The sequence below is a fragment of the Calliphora vicina genome, chromosome 2, assembly GCF_958450345.1.
Source record: "Calliphora vicina chromosome 2, idCalVici1.1, whole genome shotgun sequence".
In the NCBI taxonomy this organism is placed as follows: domain Eukaryota; kingdom Metazoa; phylum Arthropoda; class Insecta; order Diptera; family Calliphoridae; genus Calliphora; species Calliphora vicina.
Genome location: NC_088781.1, coordinates 71,579,966 through 71,599,451, shown reverse-complemented (window position 1 = coordinate 71,599,451; position 19,486 = coordinate 71,579,966). Strand labels below are relative to the sequence as shown.

Sequence of the window (19,486 nt, the reverse complement as noted above, 5' to 3'; positions counted from 1 at the left end):
TAGTTCACTATCCATCTCTTCGTGTTGTTGGGCATTGTGGACTGCAGGATGTCCTGGAAGAGTGTGGCGTGACTGACAGTGTCGAAGGCTTTCGACAGGTCAAGTGCCACTAGGATAGTTCGTTCACAAGGCCTCTGCTGGTTTAAGCCCTGTGAGATCTGAGTGACTATGGCGGATAATGCTGTGGTGGTACTGTGCATTTTACGGAATCCATGCTGGTGACGAGCAGCTGGTAGTTGACGGGTCAGCTGGGGGAGGAGAAGAGCTTCGAGTGTCTTCGCTACAGGTGACAGGAGGGAAATCGGCCTGTACGATTGTCCCTCACTCGCGATTTTCCCAGGTTTTAGCAATGGGATCACTCGACCCATTTTCCAGACATCGGGTATTGTTAAGCTCCTCACTGACAGATTAAAAACCATTGTCAGGTACTCGACTCCCCGCTCGCCTAGGTGTTTTAGCATCAGCATGGATATCCCATCAGGTCCTATTGCCTTTGAAGGCTTAGCTGTGTTGATGGCTTCTGCAACTTCAGTTGGCGTGTAAAGTTGTGGTGTGTCCGAGACTGGAAGATCGTGTAGTTTGCGGACAATACTTCTTTTCGCCTTGTCTCTCTCGGGGTGCTCAATGAATTGTCGGCAAAAAGCTCGCGCGCACCGTTTAGGGTCGGATATGGTGGTATCTGCAAACTTAATCGCGACCCTATCATCCTTCTTAGTCGGATTGGAGAGAGACCGAACTGTGGACCACAACTTGCCAACTCCAGAACTTAAGTTGTAGTTCTTCAAATGATCCAACCATTTGTTTCGCTTGTCCTCATTTACCAACCTGCTGATATCGCGGTTCAGCTGGGCGATCCTAGGGTCGTCAGGGTTGGTACTTCGGATGTCATCACGCTCATCTGCGAGTCCCGCTGCTTCTGCTGGGAAGTGCGGTATAAAACCTGTATAAACCTGTGGTTGTTGTACATTTTAAATAAATAAAGAGTTGTTACAATTTTTAAACTACTAAACGGCTTTTATTTGCAATCAAAAGTATCCGGTTTATTTAAAGGAAATAAACCAGCGTTTTAAAAAGGTTAAAACGTAACAATATTGTAAATTGGATCAATATAGTCTGTTTTAATTGTAATATTTATTTAGAAAATTAGAAAATAAATTTTCACTTTTTGATTGTCTTCAAAGAATATCAATTTTTCTACAACAACAACTTCTCTCTCTTCTCACATACAAGTAGTATGTGAATTCAACACACTTGAGAGAGAGATTTGACTTCAAAACTTTTTCTTGAAAATTGCAATAAATTTGCAATTCTAACACACTTTTTCACAGACACATAATATTCTTTTATTTTTTTCCACACATATAAACCATTAAAATAACCGAAACATGTATATTTCGCACTAACGAAAAATATTTTTTTTTAATTATTTTGACTTTTAATTTTTGGGTGTTGAAATTAAAACTGAAAAAAAAATTGAAAAATTTAGTATTAACAAGTAAGAGTGCTATATTCGGCTATGCCGAATCTTATATACCCTTCACCTTTGTTGTGGATGCATTATTATTTTTTATAATTAGTATATAGGTATGTATGTACATTGCCCACTTTCAGCGTACAGCATCCTAAATTTATCAAGAACACAAAAAACAACAACAACGCCAAACGAAACAGAACACCAAAAGAAAAAACAAAATACGCAAGGCAATGAAACCAACACACATCCAAACATACGTTTAATTGTATAAAAAACAACAACAACGCCAAAAGAAACAAAACACAAAAGAAAAACAAAATACGCAAAGCATGCACATTCAAACATACGATTTGTTGATTTTTTGTCAAAAAAACCAACACACAACCAAACAAAAGTTTAGTTGTATAAAAAACAACAACAACGCCAAAAGAAACAAAACACAAAAAAAAAACAAAATACGCAAAGCTTGCACATCCAAACATACGTTTTGTTGTTTTTTTTGTCAAAAAAAACCAACACACAACCAAACAAACGTTTAGTTGTATAAAAAACAACAACAACGCCAAAAGAAACAAAACACACAAGTAAGTAAGTAAGTAAATTTTTATTAAGTCTTTTTTCTTTTCGATAACATTTTTCGTGTCTTACATACAATGAGAACAATATAATTCTTAGAGCTATATTTGTCTTACTCTAATAACAAAAATAGGATATTACACAACAATGTAGATAAATGAAATAGGATATGTATTTTCTACAAAATGAATATGAAAACAAACAAGACTTGCTTTCGGTCTTTACTTTGGCTAACAGAGCGAATGTCTGTAAATAACAAACTTAAGACTAAATAACACTTAAAAACATAAATAACAAATATTCTGTTAATAACATTGACAAACAGAATGTAAATAATATATTGTAGACGACAGCATATAAATGCAGAATTTGTGTATCAAAACAAAACATAAATGTAGACATATACTATGTAGCTAAGTGTGTAAGTTAAAAATACGAAAGCATATAAATGCAATAATTTCCAATGAGAACGGAACATATAGTCAAAATAAAAGGTAAATATTATAAATATCACAGATTAATTAAAAAAAATAATAATATATATACAACAATAATAATAGTAACAGTTACAAATAATAAAATCTTATAATAATATTTTCAGCCTCTGTGTACACCAGGTGCTGATTTCAAATAGAATGATGGCAAAGCATAAGGATCCGGATCATTATTGATGTTCTCGTGGAGAATTCCTATCGGAGAGAGGTACGGAAAGGAAGTCCAAGTTGTCAGATTCTCTTGTTGAAAGATTTGTTCAATAAGAATGTTGTCATGTGTTGAAAGCTTTTCAACAAAACTTTTTTGTTGTACCATGGCATATCGGCAAAAAGGTAGTATATCTGCATTCTTATATATGTAATTGTTTGAGAATCGTTTTGTCTCATTCTGGTAATTTTTCCCAATACACTTCCTCAGTATTACACGTTCAAAGATTTCAATCTCCTTGGCCACCGTTGGCGACATAGTGAACCAAATGGGAAACCCGTAGATGAGGACCGATCTGATTGCAACTTTATAAATTAGAAGTTTTGTCCTTATTGGTAAGTATTTGTTGTACAAAAGGCTTGAAAACATTCCTGATATTTTCCTTGCCTTTTCCAGACGATTTCTCGCATTACCATTGAATTTTAACAGTTTGTTAAATTTTATTCCCAGGTACTTTATAGTGTTTTTAAGAGGAATTTCCACACCGTTTAGAGAAAGTTGTAGTGATTTGCTCTCTGGGACCACAAACTTTGCACATTTGCCGGATGCATTTCTGATACAAATGGCTTCCGACTTCGCAGCATTAATTCTTATTCCCCATTCATTATAAAAATTGTTTATTATGCCAAGATGAATAGCTGCCCTGTTCAAAGCTTCTGATGGTGAGATGTCATGAGCATAAATGAGGCAATCATCGGCATAGAGAATAGCCTTAGAGTTGTTGTACTGATGTGGGAAATCATGGAGGAATATATTAAAAAGAAGTGGCGCTAATATGCTGCCCTGAGGAACTCCGATGTTGACGAAGCTGGTATCTGACGTGGTGTTGTTGATTTGAACGCAGAATTCTCTTTTAGTGAAAAAACTATTCAATATTTTCAGAAGATAAGGATCGATGCTAAGATTTATAAGTTTGTATATTAGACTTTTATGACAGACGGAGTCAAAAGCCTTTTCGATATCCAATGAGATAGCTAGAGAACATTTTTTCTCCCTTAGATTGTGGACCACGTCATTATGAAACTTTAGCAAAGCATGTTGAGTTGAATGATGTCTTCTGAACCCAAATTGGAAATCTGTAATAGGTTCAATGATGAATTCCTTTTCCAGTTTTTCCTTCAGTATACGCTCGAATAATTTGCCAATATTAGACAATAGGGATATCGGTCGAAATTCCTCTGGCTTCTTACTGTCTCTTTTCTTTTTGATAGGCAGGATTTTGGCGGTTTTCCAGGCATTTGGAAAATATCCATTGTTAATGCAATTATTAAAGATTATCGTGAGTAGTTTTAGCGTTGTGTCAGGGAATTTTTTAATTAGGAAATTTGAGATATTGTCAAGCCCATATGATTTCTTGCAATTAATATTATTAATATGGGATCTTATGGTATCAATATTTATAAAATGAAGAGTATCAGAATTTTCGTCTGCTTTAAAATTTGTGTCAAAGGAATAAATATTACTAGGAAGATCATTGATGGATATTGCAATTTGATTTTCATCGTTAGAGGCAGACCTTACAGGATTTACCACACTAAAGACATTAGAGAAGTGGTTTTTAAAAATAACAGCAATTTCTGAATGATTTGTTGTTATACCATTATTATTAATAATTTGATGGCAAAAAGGCGATTTAGACTTTCCAGTAATTTGATATATATCTTTAAATGCTGTTGGACCAGGTTGGATTTTTGATAACCTATTGCTAAATCGTTTTGTCTCTTCCATATTAACCAGTTCATTAATAATTGTTTTGAGCAGCTGGATTTGATTTGACAATATTCTATACTCACGATTAAGTTTGTTGCCATTCCGATGGAAGATTTTTTTCAACTCCTTCTGCCATGTGTACTTTATTTTAAAAAATTTTTTAATGTTTTCTGGATAAGGTCTCTTGCGATCAGTGATTTCCATTTTTTCCGAATGAGTATTATGTACTGTAGCAACTGTTGAGTTGAATGCATTAATTAATGAGTCCAAATTTTCATTATTTAAATTACAGATGGTAGGTGGAAGAATATCACAGGATGCAGCTTCAAGGTCTCTACGAAATAAGTCCCAATTGGTGTTTTTGTAAGATGTTATTACTGACGGATTTCTAAGATGTAGATTTCCTGATCCGAATTCCAGTTTTAAATTCAGTGGAAAATGATCTGAAAAAGTTGGAAGACTTTTGACTTGATAATTAGGATGTAGACTGTCTATTATGTTCGTGCTTAATAAAAAGTGGTCAAGGTAGGACGAACCATTGGGATAGGAAGGGGATACATCGCAAACTCGTTTCACGTCTAAACAATTACCTTGTAACCAGTTACGGATTGTTCTCCCATTACCGTTATCTGAACTGTCTCCCCAAGTAGTGCTTTTAGCGTTTAGATCGCCGCCAATTACAAACCCATCAAAATTTCTGGACACATCAAGAATCTTGTTTAGGTCGTTGTGTAGCTCTTGAGCCGCATGAATGCAAGGTACGTATACTGAACCAACTAAAAACTTTTTGGTGTAATTATTAACAATGAGTTCTATTTGAATAAAAACATTACTGAGCGATGTTCCAGCAATATTAATTCTGTTGTTTTTAATTGATTTTTTTAGTACTATAGCCACTCCTATAGGTGAGTAGTCATATATAACGTTATAGCCAGGAATAGTAATTTTCTTATTCTTATGTAGGTGACATTCTTGTAAAAGGGCAATATCAATATGATTTTGATGAAGCAGACTAGAGAGTTCAGCTTGTCGACTGGTGTTTACAAGAGAACGGACATTAAAAGATACAAAATTTATGAATCTATGGCCCATATTCAGCTTTAATTTTGTTGAGGAGGCGCAAAAATTCTGTTTTGGCTTCATGTTTTGTCATTGTTTTGTATTCTTTTAAGAAATTATTGATTTCTTCTTCTAACGACAATTCTGTTGATTCTAAAAACAAGCTGGCAAGTTTCAAAAAGTCCATGACGATTGGTGGTTTTTGTGTTGGCTCCTGGTTTGTATTTGCATGAAATAAACTTGCAAAAGATTTTCCTGGGGTATATTGCGAATTGCTTATGATTTTGTTTACATTGTTTTTGGCCATATTTTTCTCCTCATAAGATTTTTTAATTCGCTCCTGTCGACTATCAATAAATTTTTTGTAGGCAGTACAACCTCTCCAGTTTGCAGGATGGCCGCTTTCCCCACAGTTCACACAATACGGATCTGAGCCTTCAGACCTTGATCTTTGGCACTCGCCTGGAATGTGTTTTTTATCACATTTTACGCACTTGTACTCAGAATTACAATTTTTTGCTATATGGCCCCATCGCTGACACCTGTGACATTGTGTTTCCTTTTCTTTACTTTTCGGTCTTTCCCAAGTGATAGACTGACTAAGCAGATATTTAATATGTGAAATGTCGCTAAGTGTCTTTCCCGGTTTTAACGTGATCAAAAACAACCCGGTGTTGTATGCATTTCTGATCGAATGTGGAGTTGTAAAATGACTAACCTTTGTAACAACATCTGGAGTAATTTTATCCAGAGCGTTTTTTATTTCATCATCCTCGGTATCGAAATATAAACCTCTTAGGACAAATGACATTTGCTTCAACTCTTTTGGTGTGTAAGAGTACGACTGTATATTTTTTCACGTAAGATCGCCATCATTTCAGTGTGTACCAATGCATCTGATAAATAAAGCTTGCTTTTATGTTTATTGACATTTCTTATTTTAAAATTAATTTTTGGTGTTTTCGCTTCTAATTGCTCAACTAGGCGCTTTATATTTACATTGTATAAAAATATTGGTGGGCAATATGGCGTATTCTTTGTTGTAGTTGTTTCAGCTTTTTCATTTCTTCCCCGCTTGGGCTGTTCCTCATTGTTCTCAATTTCCAAACCAGCTAATAAAGCAAATCTGTTTTCACCCAGATGGGAGACATCAATATTGGTAGGAGATCCATCATATCTTCTACGTTTAGAATTCAGATTTGCCTGTGATGGCTCATCAAATATTGTTGGTTGTTGGCCATTGACATTACTGTCGCCATCCGTACCGTCCTCGTCCATGTTACCTCAGGTTCCACTATCGCAATTATTGCAAAAAGTGTGCCCGAAATATTCGGAAAATCGTCAAAATAAAATTAAATTGAAAAATACACAAAAAATAAAATTTGCGCTAAAAAAACCTCCTCTGTCGTTGACAGTGATGCCGGATCTTCGACCCAAAACACACAAAACCAAGTAAGAGTGCTATATTCGGCTATGCCGAATCTTATATACCCTTCACCTTTGTTGTGAATGCATTATTATTTTTTATAATTAGTATATAGGTATGTATGTACATTGCCCACTTTCAGCGTACAGCATCCTAAATTTATCAAGAACACAAAAAACAACAACAACGCCAAACGAAACAGAACACCAAAAGAAAAAACAAAATACGCAAGGCAATGAAACCAACACACATCCAAACATACGTTTAATTGTATAAAAAACAACCACAACGCCAAAAGAAACAAAACACAAAAGAAAAACAAAATACGCAAAGCATGCACATTCAAACATACGTTTTGTTGTTTTTTTGTCAAAAAAACCAACACACAACCAAACAAACGTTTAGTTGTATAAAAAACAACAACAACGCCAAAAGAAACAAAACACAAAAAAAAAAAAAAATACGAAAGGCTGCACATCCAACCATACGTTTTGTTGCTTTTTTGTCAAAGCATGCAATACATTGTGTTTTTTGATGAAATTTTCAGAGGTTGTCTCGGATTTTTGCTCATATCTCCGTTATTTATGGACGGATTTTGCTGATTTTAAATAGCAAAATTCTCGAAAGTATGTCTGACAGAATTGTTGAAGATTTGGATCCCGGAGATATCTGGGGCCTTCAGAAAATTGATTTCAACAGACAGACGGACAGACAGACAGACGGACATGGCTTAATCGACTCCGCTATCTATAAGGATCCAGAATATATATACTTTATAGGGTCGGAAATGAAAAATGTAGAAATTACAAACGGAATGACAAACTTATATATACCCTTCTCACGAAGCTGAAGGGTATAAAAATTAATAAAATATTCAAATAGATTTAATTTTTGCAGAAATTATGGAATAAAAAGCTGAAAAATCTAATTATATAATCTTTTCAGTTCAAATATACATTAAATAATTTGAAAATTGTTTGAATTTTTTAAATTTAATTGTAGTACAATTTTGTTATAATTTTTAAGGTCGCTTTTTTACAACTCTTGAGGAGTGTGGTGAAAGTGGTTTGAAAACTAATACATATAAACAAAATGTTACCAATACATGCATAGAGTTAGGTTTTTTATGACAACCGACTTAGGTTTTTTTTGACAGCGTTTCACTTCTTGTTATTATTCTTTGGTCTTTCTAAATCAGCGAAATGCAAACTCACACCACTACAGTTTTTAGATATTGTAGTTGTATGAGTTGAGAATTATTCTCTGGCAAAAATAAATAGCTGAAATAATGAAATAAACAAGCATAAAAGCGTAACACAACCTGCTTCTATCAATGCTCATGCGAGACTGACTGTTTTTATACAATGTGTGTGCTTGCGTACATGTGAAAATAAAAACAAGAGAGCTCATTTGAGAGCTCATTGCATTTCGCTGTTCTAAATATACGTAATACGTATATTTAGAACAGCGAAATGCGTATTACGTATCACATACTAACAGGTTATGGGCCCCTTCGCGATATAAGAGTTAAAATAAAGTGCGTGAATATAAAAGTGAGTTCAAGAAGAATCAAGATTTAAGAAAACTCAAGATTCAAGATATTTCAAGACTCAAGATTTAAGATATTTCAAGATTCCAGATGTCAAACAACAATAATGAATTATGAAGATTGGAAATTTATGGTTGAGGCATATTTCCAAATGAAAGGTCTTTGGGATGTTGTCCTTGGTACTGAAACAATGTAGGATAAGCAAAATCTGAATTAATACTATTGATGGATAAGACGGTTTATCCCCACATTCGTGATTGCAGTAATGCACAAGAGATGTGGAATACACTAAAAACTATTTTTGAAGATAGCGGACTGGTAAGAAGAGTGGGATTAATTCAAAAATTTTGTTCTACAAAATTACAAAATTGTGCAAACATTGAAGAATACGTTAACGAAATTATAAGGACAGCCCACAAACTAAGAGCAGCTGGCCTCAATGTCGACGAAGAATGGGTAGGTTCGATGTTGTTAGCTGGATTACCAGAAGAATATGAAATCAAAATTTAAGAAAAATGTAAATGCGATGTTGGGTTGTTTTTCTGCTCGAGATTTAAACAAAAGTGAATGGTATTTCGATTCTGGAGCAACTGTACACATGTGCTCAAATTCGAAATTTTTTGCTGATAATTTTCAAGAAGAAAATGCTGAAGTTACCATTGCCAATAATGAAACAATGCAAGTAAGGGGTAAAGGTCAAGTTAATATGACTGCTCAGATTGGAAAGAATAAAGAGGAAAATGTTAGATTCAGTGTATGTCAATATATTGTCCGTTTCAAAAATAGTTGACAATGGTTATGAAGTCGTATTTAACAAAAAAGGTTGTAAAGTTATAGACAACACTGGCAGCATTATAGCAACGGGAGATATGGTTAACGGTATGTTTAAATTAAATATAGCAAGCAACAAAGTACTTATTTCTGAAGTAAAAACTCAAGAATACAATCTGTGGCATAAACGACTTGGTCCTGTAACTGATGAAACTTTAAAGGATATGAATTCTGGTGCAGTTGTTGGTGTAAAATGCGAGATAAACAAACAAAATTGTATTACTTGCTTAAAAGGTAAATTTTCAAGATATCCATTTAAGAATTCCTGAACTAGGTCAACTGAAATTCTAAACTTAATACATTCAGATCTTTGTGGACCCATGGAAGAGAAGTCAATAAATGGTTCAAGGCACATGTTAACATTTATTGATGACTTTAGTAGAAAAGTTTTTGCCTATTTTATTAAAACAAAAGATGAAGATTGTTCCAAATTTTCCGAGTTTAAACAATTTGTGGAAAATCAAACTAGAAAAAGGATAAAGGCATTTTGAAGTGATAATGCAACTGAATACTGTAATACCAAAATGAAGAAAATTTTTCTAGAGTGTGGTATTGAGCATCAAACGACAGTCCCATATACGCCCCAACAAAATGGTATGTCAGAGAGAATGAACCGAACAATTATAGAGAAAACTAAATGTCTACTAATTGATGCCAGTTTAACAAAAAAGTTCTGGGCTGAAGCTGCAAATACTGCAGTGTATTTAATAAATCGTACTCCTTGCAAATCATTGAATGATGTCAGTCCTGAAGAGCTATGGTCTGGAAGAAAACCAAATTTAAAACATCTAAAAGTGTTTGGATGTAAAGCTGTGATACATATTCCGAAAGAGAAAAGAAAAAAGCTTGATGCTAAGGCAAAAGAAAGCATTTTTGTTGGATACTGTACTCATTCAAGAACTTATCGTTTTTATGATGTAAATCGGAACAAAGTCGAATTAAGTAGAGATGCTAAATTTTTTGAAGACAAGTTCTATTCTGAAATGCCTAGTGATGATTCAAAATTTTATGTATTTCCTGGATGTGATTCAGTGGGGGATGTAGATGTTCAAATGGAGCCTATAGAATTAAGTTCTGATGAAACAAATACAAATTCTGAAGATATTTCAATCATTATAGAAGAGAGTAACTCAGAAGAAGAACAATATTTTTCAGAAACTGATGACACATCATTGAGAGGATTAGAAGATCAAAGTATTGATTGGGCACCTGGACCATCGATGAGAAGAATCACATCTCCAGAAAATGCAAGGAAGTCATCGAGAGTTCCAAAACAAGTACAAAGGTTTGGTTTTAATGTGATTCAAGTTGATGAAGAACCCAAAACAATGAAACAGGCACTAGAAAGTCCTAATAAACAAAAATGGCAACAGGCAATGAATGAAGAACTAAATGCATTAATAGAAAATGGAACGTGGGAGATTGTAAAATTACCAAAAGGCAAGAAACCTATTGATAGCAAATGGTGTTATAAAATCAAAATAAATTCAGAAGGTGAGATTGAACGTTATAACGCTAGATTAGTCATTAAAGGTTATTCTCAACGTTTTGGAATCGACCTGTGGTTAGAATATATTAATCAGATTACTTTTAAGTCTGGCTGTTCAACATGATTTGGATATCAATCAAATGGACGTAGTAACAGCATTTTTACAAAGTGAATTAGATGAGGAAATTTATATGAATATTCCAGGAGGTTTAAATGAAAACAAGGATTTGGTATGTAAACTTAAAAAATCATTATATGGTCTCAAACAAGCAAGTAGAGTATGGAACAAAAAGTTAGACCAAACTTTAAAAAATATAGGACTATTCCAATCCAATACTGAACCTTGTATATATTATAAAGTAAATAATAATGAAATAACATACGTCGCAATTTATGTTGATGATATTTTAATCTTTACAAATAATCCTGAAAGTAAGTCTAATATAAAGAAAAGCCTTACAAATATTTTTAAAATGATATCGGAGAAGAAAATTATATTTTGGGGATGAAAATTACAAGAGATCGATTGAACAGAAAATTATGGCTTGACCAAGAACAATAGATATCTAAGGTTTAAAAAAATGTAATATGGATGATTGTAAACCTATCTCAACTCCCTTAGACATAAATAAAACGGTTACCAAAGAGATGAGCCCACAAACTGAAGAAGTTGAAGAAATGAAAAAGATACCATATCAAGAAGCAATTGGAAGTATTATGTATGCAGCTCAAGTAAGTCGTCCAGATATTTCATTTGCAGTGGGGGCTTTAGCCAGATTTAATAATAACCCTGGTAAGGCACACTGGCAAGCTGTAAAGCGTATCATGAGGTATCTTAAAGGAACTATGAAATACAAACTACAATTTTCTAAGGATGAAAATGAATTCATCGAAGGATTCTCAGATGCAGATTGGGCTGGAGATGTAGATGAAAGAAAATCAACCTCGGGTTATGTTTTTAAGTTTCAAGTTGGCTGTATTTCATTGAACTCTAAGAAACAGCAAACAACAGCGTTATCAACAACAGAAGCGGAATATATGGCTTTGGCAGCAGCTGGTCAAGAGGCGTTGTGGTTACAATCTTTGTTTAATGAACTTGGAAGACCATCATCAATTGTAATAAAATGTGATAACAAAAGTGCTATAAATTTGTCTCACAACAACACTTATCATCAGGGCAACCAAAAATATGCAATATCATATTCTTTGCTGTGCGTCGTATAAACATATGAGTTAGTTTTATATCCGTTTCAGACAATTTTAAGAATTTTGGCATCGATTTGTTAGTGCATATTTTTGCATATTTTGCTCTTTACTGCATATTTTGCGTTTTATAGCATATTTTTGCATATTTAACTCATAACTGCATATTTTTGTTGCATATTTCCTTTTATTTTTCATTATTTTATTTTCCTGATATAATTTTATTGTTCCAATGATAATTGGTCTAAGCTACTTAAATACAAAAATAGAGTACCCGTAATCGACTTATCTTCATAGAATTTTCGTTGACTTATGCCCGTAATTTCAACAAATAGGTATCTACGGTGTAAAATAACCAGTAGATAAATTTACCTAATCGGTAACTTGACATTGATTTCAAATCAATATCTACGGGTTAAAATTACCAAATATTTTTACTCCATAAGTAACTAAGCACTAATAGATATTTATTTGTTGAAATTACGGGCATTAAGGGTGCTTAGTTTTCATATATTTCAATTAAATTAAAAATATACACACACAAATATTAAAATTTAACAAATAGTAAAAATACGTAAAAAATTAAAAGAAAATTCCAAAATTGTATGTTATTATGGGCAATTTCATAACAAATTTTTGGATACATTCAAAAGAAGGAATTTAAGGCAGCTTGAGACAGTTATGGTTGGGCATTAATAGTTTACCACTAATGTAAAATTGAATAAGTATTCAACAGATGTTCAGAATATTAACATCCATCGAAAATTTCGCGTTCAAAACCCATTGATATACATATGTATTTACATAACTTGTAAAAAAAGTTAAGAAATCATTAAAAAACAATATACGTGGATATCGATAGACGATACAATGGATAAGAAAGGAAGAAACATGGGAATTTTGAGTCCCAATGATCAAACTTGAATAAAAAGTTTTTTTATATTTTTTTAATTGCAGTCATTCCACTATTGTATGGCTTTTTTTATAATTCTATTTAAATTTTAGAAGCCGTATTCAGATATTAATCTAGATACATGATGACTGCTCCAAAATCCATTGCAATTTTTACCATAAAATGACACAGGCTATTCATAGAGTTTTTGAAACATTATTTAAATGGTAAAAAAGTTTTTAAAGCTTTATATAGAATAGAAACATTTCGAGTAATTGATTGGGTACATCCTCAGTAGGGATCCAATAAACATTGGGACACATGGATTGAGAAAGTAAAATATTATGCCACTAATTACCAAAAAAAATAGTTTGAAGTATTAGGCAGTTTAAAAGATGAGACAAATCAATTGATTAAGATTGTCTAAGAAACTCGGAAATCTAAAACAAAGATTTAGTTTAAAAATTTTAAAACTTAAATAAACACAATTATTTATAATTTATTGCTAAATATAATAAAATGAATTGAATCAAACTATTTTCATGTAGTGCCAAATTCACTAAAATCGAAATTTAATCCTATAATAACCAATTTTAATTTATGAGCTCAATATTTTATTTACTTCATATACATATATTTTTTTAATGAAATTTTGAACTCAAACAATAACCAACTATATTTAAGTGCATATTTTTTATATTTTAATAGCATATTTTTCGTTTTTAAGTGCATATTTTATGCGCATAAAACACTTTTTTTAGAGCATATTTTTGGTTGCCCTGCTTATCATGCTCGTTCAAAGCATATTGATATAAGACATCACTTTTTAAGAGAACTAGTTAATAATTAAAAGATCATTATTAACTATCTCAATACCGAGAATATGGCAGCAGACATCTTAACAAAATTCCTACCAAGTGTGAAGCATTTTCATTGCTGTGACCTGATGAATCTTGGCGTTCATTCTAGTGTGGGTGTTGAAGAATGAGAATGAACTTTGTTAATATTATAACTTGTTTTATATATTGTAAATTGAATCAATATAGTCTGTTTTAATTGTAATATTTATTTAGAAAATTAGAAAATAAATTTTCACTTTTTGACTGTCTTTCTAAATATACGTATCACATACTAACATTAATTACACTATGGGATGTAGGGTATACAAATCTTTTTGTGTACATAAAAGATTTCGTATTCTTATATATAACTCTGGAACGGTAAAAGCAAATTCAAAAATTGTCCCTAAATTATTAAGAATTAATTGATCATTCAAACTGCATTGTTAAGTGTTTTCATTTTTGTAAACATTTTTAAAAGTTATAAAGCGTTATTTACAAAATTTATTGAATAAATACGAAAAATTGTAATGTAGGGCACCTTAATGAGCCAATTCATAGCAAAAACTAATAGTTTTTGCACACAAAAATAAAGCTTGGACATTTTTCTTTTAAAATGTTTCCTCAAAAGTAAAGAAAATCGTGGGTTTTGACAAAGTTATGAAGAAAACTCAATAAATGATGCCAAATTTTTGTTTGCGATCCGATTTGAAAGATTGGGGGATTTCATGTCAAATTTTGACCCCCTCTAACTCAGAGTTCTGGACCGATCTTGTTGAAAAATTGTGTCTGAATTACTATCCAATAGGTCTAACCTTGGTGTAAATTTCATCCCTATCGGAAGACATCTATTTTAAAAGTTGGTTCACTTGACGTGAAATCGCCCATATATGGAATCTACTAGACGAATCTACATTGCTTTAGCCATATCTTATAGTTTACGAGTTATTCGCATTTGAAAAGTAAAATTTTATTTTATTTACCTACCTTGGTCTGGTTTTTTGCTAATAACGGATCGAATTCTTTCCCGATTTTCTTGAAATATAATTTTTTGAATTAACAAGACATGTAGTAATAGTAGGAAAGAATTGTTTAAAAACCTCTACTGAGTCAAAAGTTATGTGCATTCAAATTTAAAAAAATAAAAAAGTCGTTTTTTCGCCATTTTTTTCGAAAAAAGTACTTACATTAATTTTAAATTATACAGAAAATAAGAAAAATATAAATAGTGTATTTATATTTTTCTGAAAGACAACATTTCGGGAAATATAAAAGCAAAATAATATCAAAATTCGTATTATTGCGTGGTCCAGAGCCTTCCGAAGTAGACCTATTTTTTATATAAATTTCAACTTTAGACAACATTTTCTCAAATCTCATAGCTGATTTCATAAAATTAAGACCTGTTTTGTATGTCCCAATATGTTCTTCAATATTGCGCAAAGGGATTTCATAGCCCTGAGCTTGGTCCCTTCAATAAATCAAAAAATCTAAAAAATTCACAAATATCTTTTTCACTTTTAGATTTGGATAGAAACTATCGATATAAGTGTAAAATTTCATTAAAAACGATTTATACACAAAACTTATTGCATTTAAAAAATTAAAATTTTCCAAAATAATCAGCTATAATTTTTTATTCCCATATTTTTTAAAAAAGTCTTTTATAATTTTTTTAATTCTTAAAAATTTTGTACATTTTTGAAAAGAGGACATAATTTCCTACAGGTTGATATATAATATTGTTACGATTTAACCTTTTCAAAACGTTTGGTTTATTTCCTTTAAATAAACCGGATGGACACTTTTGATTGCAAATAAAATCCGTTTAGTAGTTTAAAAATTGTAACAACTCCTTATTTATTTAAAATGTACAACAACAACAGAATTAAATAGTCACTCAATGTTTTTTATATACCTTTATAAATTCGCAGAAATACAGACACACTTTATAATGTACACGAATTCACTTAAAAAATACAGCACACTTTAAGGCACTCAGTTGATGTTTATTCGAATAGCGCCTCTGATAAACTCACTAACGACTGCAACCTCTGCCACTATTTATAACACTGCGGGTGTGTTCGTAAATGCAGTAAATTTGTGCATCATTGATGCCACGACCTGCAAACTTTTGCAACATATAACTTAATGATGCATTAGTTGCATAAATTTGCGGCATCACTGCCAACAATTTGCATTAAAAAACGTTTGACGTAAAGCAATAATCGCAAATATGCTTTTTCGAACGCTAAACTTTTAATTTGCTGCAGTGATGCAATCATACTGAATTTACGAACACACCCTGCAATTTGCACTCTAGATTGTTCTTTAACTGTCAAAGCTCATATATTCTAGAGCTTTCTAATACATACGCCATCTGTGGTGTACTTTCTACAATGTTCTTTAACTGAATATTCGAATTTGAATATACGGTCGCAGCAAACAGCGTTGCCATACTTACGATCAATGGTCAACTGAAAGCTTTTATTCAATGTTAATAATGCCCACAGATATGTTACAGTTTGGGCACAGCTATTTGAAAGCATTATGCAACTTTTAAATCAGCCGCTAAAATCGTTATATTTGAATTCAAGTACAATTTCGTAACAATATGTATATCTTTTCTTTTCCGCTAGTCAAATTAATGGCTTCCAAATACATAACTCGCAGTAATTAGCTTCATCTTGTAGTTGTCTCGCATGATTGGATTATCGGCAATGCAGTGGACAAAAATATATTACAAAACAGCAATTTTCTATAAATTTTCAGTTTGTTGATTTTATATCTATAAATTTGACTAGCGGAAAAGAAAAGATATACATATTGTTACGAAGTTGTACTTGAATTCAAATATAACGATTTTAACGGCTGATTTAAAAGTAGCATAATGCTTTCAAATAACAGTGCTGTAATAGCAAACTATAACATATCTGTGGGCATTATTAAATAAAAGCTTTCAGTTGATTTTATCGTAAGTTGGCAACGCTGTATTCGAATTCGAATATTCAGTTAAAGAACATTGTAGAAAGTACACCACAGATGGCGTATGTATTAGAAAGCTCTAGAATATACGAGCTTTGACAGTTAAAGTGCAATCTAGAGTGCAGATGGCAGTGTTATAAATAGTGGCAGAGGTTGCTGTCGTTAGTGAGTTTATCAGAGGCGCTATTCGAATAAACATCAACTGAGTGCCTTAAAGTGTGCTGTATTTTTCAAGTGAATTCGAGTACATTATAAAGTGTGTCTGTATTTCTGCGAATTTATAAACGTGTATAAAAAACATTGAGTGACTATTTAATTCTGTTGTTGTTGTACATTTTAAATAAATAAAGAGTTGTTACAATTTTTAAACTACTAAACGGCTTTTATTTGCAATCAAAAGTATCCGGTTTATTTAAAGGAAATAAACCAAACGTTTTGAAAAGGTTAAATCGTAACAATATTATATATCAACGTGTAGGAAATTATGTCCTCTTTTGAAAAATGTACAAAATTTTTTTCAAAAATATGGTAATAAAAAATTATAGCTGATTTTTTTTGGAAAATTTTAATTTTTAAAATGCAATTTTAAAAATTTTCTGTTTGTTTTTGATTTTGAGTCCATAAATTTGACTGAAAGTTTTGTTTATGAATCGTGTTTAATGAAATTTTACACTTATATAGAAACGTTCGATCCAAATCCAAAAGTGAAAAAGATATTTGTGAATTGTTAATCCCACAATTCCCAAAAATCCAAAAATTGGGATTTTTTAGATTTTTTGAAGGCACCAAGCACGGGGCTATGAAATCCCTTTGCACAATATTGAAGAACATATTGAGACACACAAAACAAGTCTTAATTTTTTGAAAGCAGCTATGCGATTTGAGAAAATGTTGTCTTAAGTTGAAATTTATATAAAAAAATAGGTCTACTTCGGAAGGCTCTGGACCACGCAATAATACGAATTTTGATATTATTTTGCTTTTATAATATTTCCCGAAATGTTGTCTTTCAGAAAAATATAAATACACTATTTATATTTTTCTTATTTTCTGTATAATTTAAAATTAATGTAAGTACTTTTTTCGAAAAAAAATGGTGAAAAAACGACTTTTTTTTTTTAAATTTGAATGCACATAACTTTTGACTCAGTAGAGGTTTTTAAACAATTATTTCCTACTATTATTACTACATGTCTTGTTAATTCAAAAAATTATATTTCAAAAAAAATCGAGAAAATCGAGAAAGAATCCGTTATTAGCAAAAAACCAGACCAAGGTAGGTAAATAAAATAAAATTTTACTTTTTAAATGCGAATAACTCGTAAACTATAAGAGATAATATATGGCTAAAGCAATGTTTTTTTTGCTGATCTCGTCTAGTAGATTCCATATATATAAAAATCTTTCAAATCGGATCGCAAGCAAAAATTTGGCATCATTTTTAATTTTTGATATACCCGAGGTGCCCTTTGGGGCATTTTGGCTCGGCCCCCCCCTTGGTGTTATAAGCCCAAATTCAAAACTTAATCTTATCAACACCTCCTCTATGGCCATATTTATTAAAATCGGGCTATTCGTTTAGAAGTTACAGATTTATTTCCACTTTTTTTCCCCACTGTGTGACGTAGGGTTGGCTATACAATTAATAATGTTGGGGACGGCATGGTCTATGCCTAACCTCCTAAAAGTACAACATTCATACGATATCTAGCGATCGCGAAATTGACGGCATCATAGCAAATGGATTCGGTTTGCTCTCCTCGTACATTCGTTGGTCTTGTCTGACATGTCTCCAACTGTGTAATATCGAAGTTTGGATGAGTAGTCTTCTCAGAAGAAACTGCTGATTTCTGTTCCAAGAAGCATTTTGACAGCTTCGAATATGAAATGTTTTATTGTGGATTTGATGAATCAGCTGTTTTATTTATAAGAAATGAAAATCAATTAAAACATAAATGTATACATTAGGGTGAGACGATTTGTAAGGATTAAAATTTGTCGATATTGTGCATTCGATATGATATCGCCATCGTTTTAAGCGTACAATTTTACCTTCTATAAAATATATTTACAAAATTTTAATTCGACGAATTTTTTTAACATACCTACTAAAATGTTGGTATGCCCAAAATCTCAAGAAAACCATTTTTTTTTTGGAACAACTGCCAGATAGCAGTTGAGAAAGAAAACAGCCGATTTCTTTTTATTTCCTACTAAAAACAAAATTAAAGATAAAAGTTGAGAAAAAGTCAAACAATTTAAATTTGGGCCTTGAATTTTTTTTTTTTGATATGTCGTAGTGGAACATTTTCCCCATTCCAAAAGCTATCGAAAAATCGATGGCACAATATCGATCCACCCTAATATACATACATGTGCAAATTGTGTGACGTTGGAACAAAAATGTTATCCAACACCAAGAAAATACGCAAAACTTTTCAGACTATCTGCCTTATCGTTTAAGGCGTTGTCGTTCTTCGCTGTACATCGCACAATGGGGAAAATGAAAAACAAAGTTGAAATAAATCTAACTTCTAAACGGCGGAGCCTCATTGCGCCATATTGGGTTATCTCTGTTATATGAAAAATTAAAAATTATGCCAAATTTTTGCTCTCGGTCCTATTTGAAAGATATGTAAATAGAATCCCCTTATATAAAAAATGTGTTTGTATCCTCTAAATTAATTTTTTTTAATGGCAACGAATGAGTAATTTTATTTCAATGTACATATATTTTCTCGTGATCTCGTT

At 32.0% G+C, this 19,486-nt stretch overlaps 1 protein-coding gene and 1 long non-coding RNA gene across 2 annotated transcripts; both read left to right on the top strand.

The window, feature by feature from the left end:
• Positions 1-2,066: 2,066 nt before the first annotated feature.
• On the top strand, positions 2,067-5,059 carry LOC135951786 (uncharacterized). Its single transcript, XR_010575994.1, has 4 exons — positions 2,067-2,544; positions 2,652-2,877; positions 2,963-3,087; positions 4,755-5,059. It is a non-coding gene; the product is annotated as an uncharacterized LOC135951786 (long non-coding RNA).
• A 6,345-nt stretch (positions 5,060-11,404) lies between these two features.
• LOC135950525 (uncharacterized) lies at positions 11,405-12,040 on the top strand. Its single transcript, XM_065500062.1, has one exon. The coding sequence runs from the start codon at positions 11,405-11,407 to the stop codon at positions 12,038-12,040; it is 636 nt and encodes a 211-aa protein (XP_065356134.1).
• The last annotated feature ends 7,446 nt before the right edge of the window (positions 12,041-19,486 follow it).

Coding starts and splice junctions, on each gene's coding strand:
- LOC135950525 (XM_065500062.1), top strand. CDS start 11,405: ATGGATGATTGTAAACCTATCTCAACTCCCTTAGACATAAATAAAACG.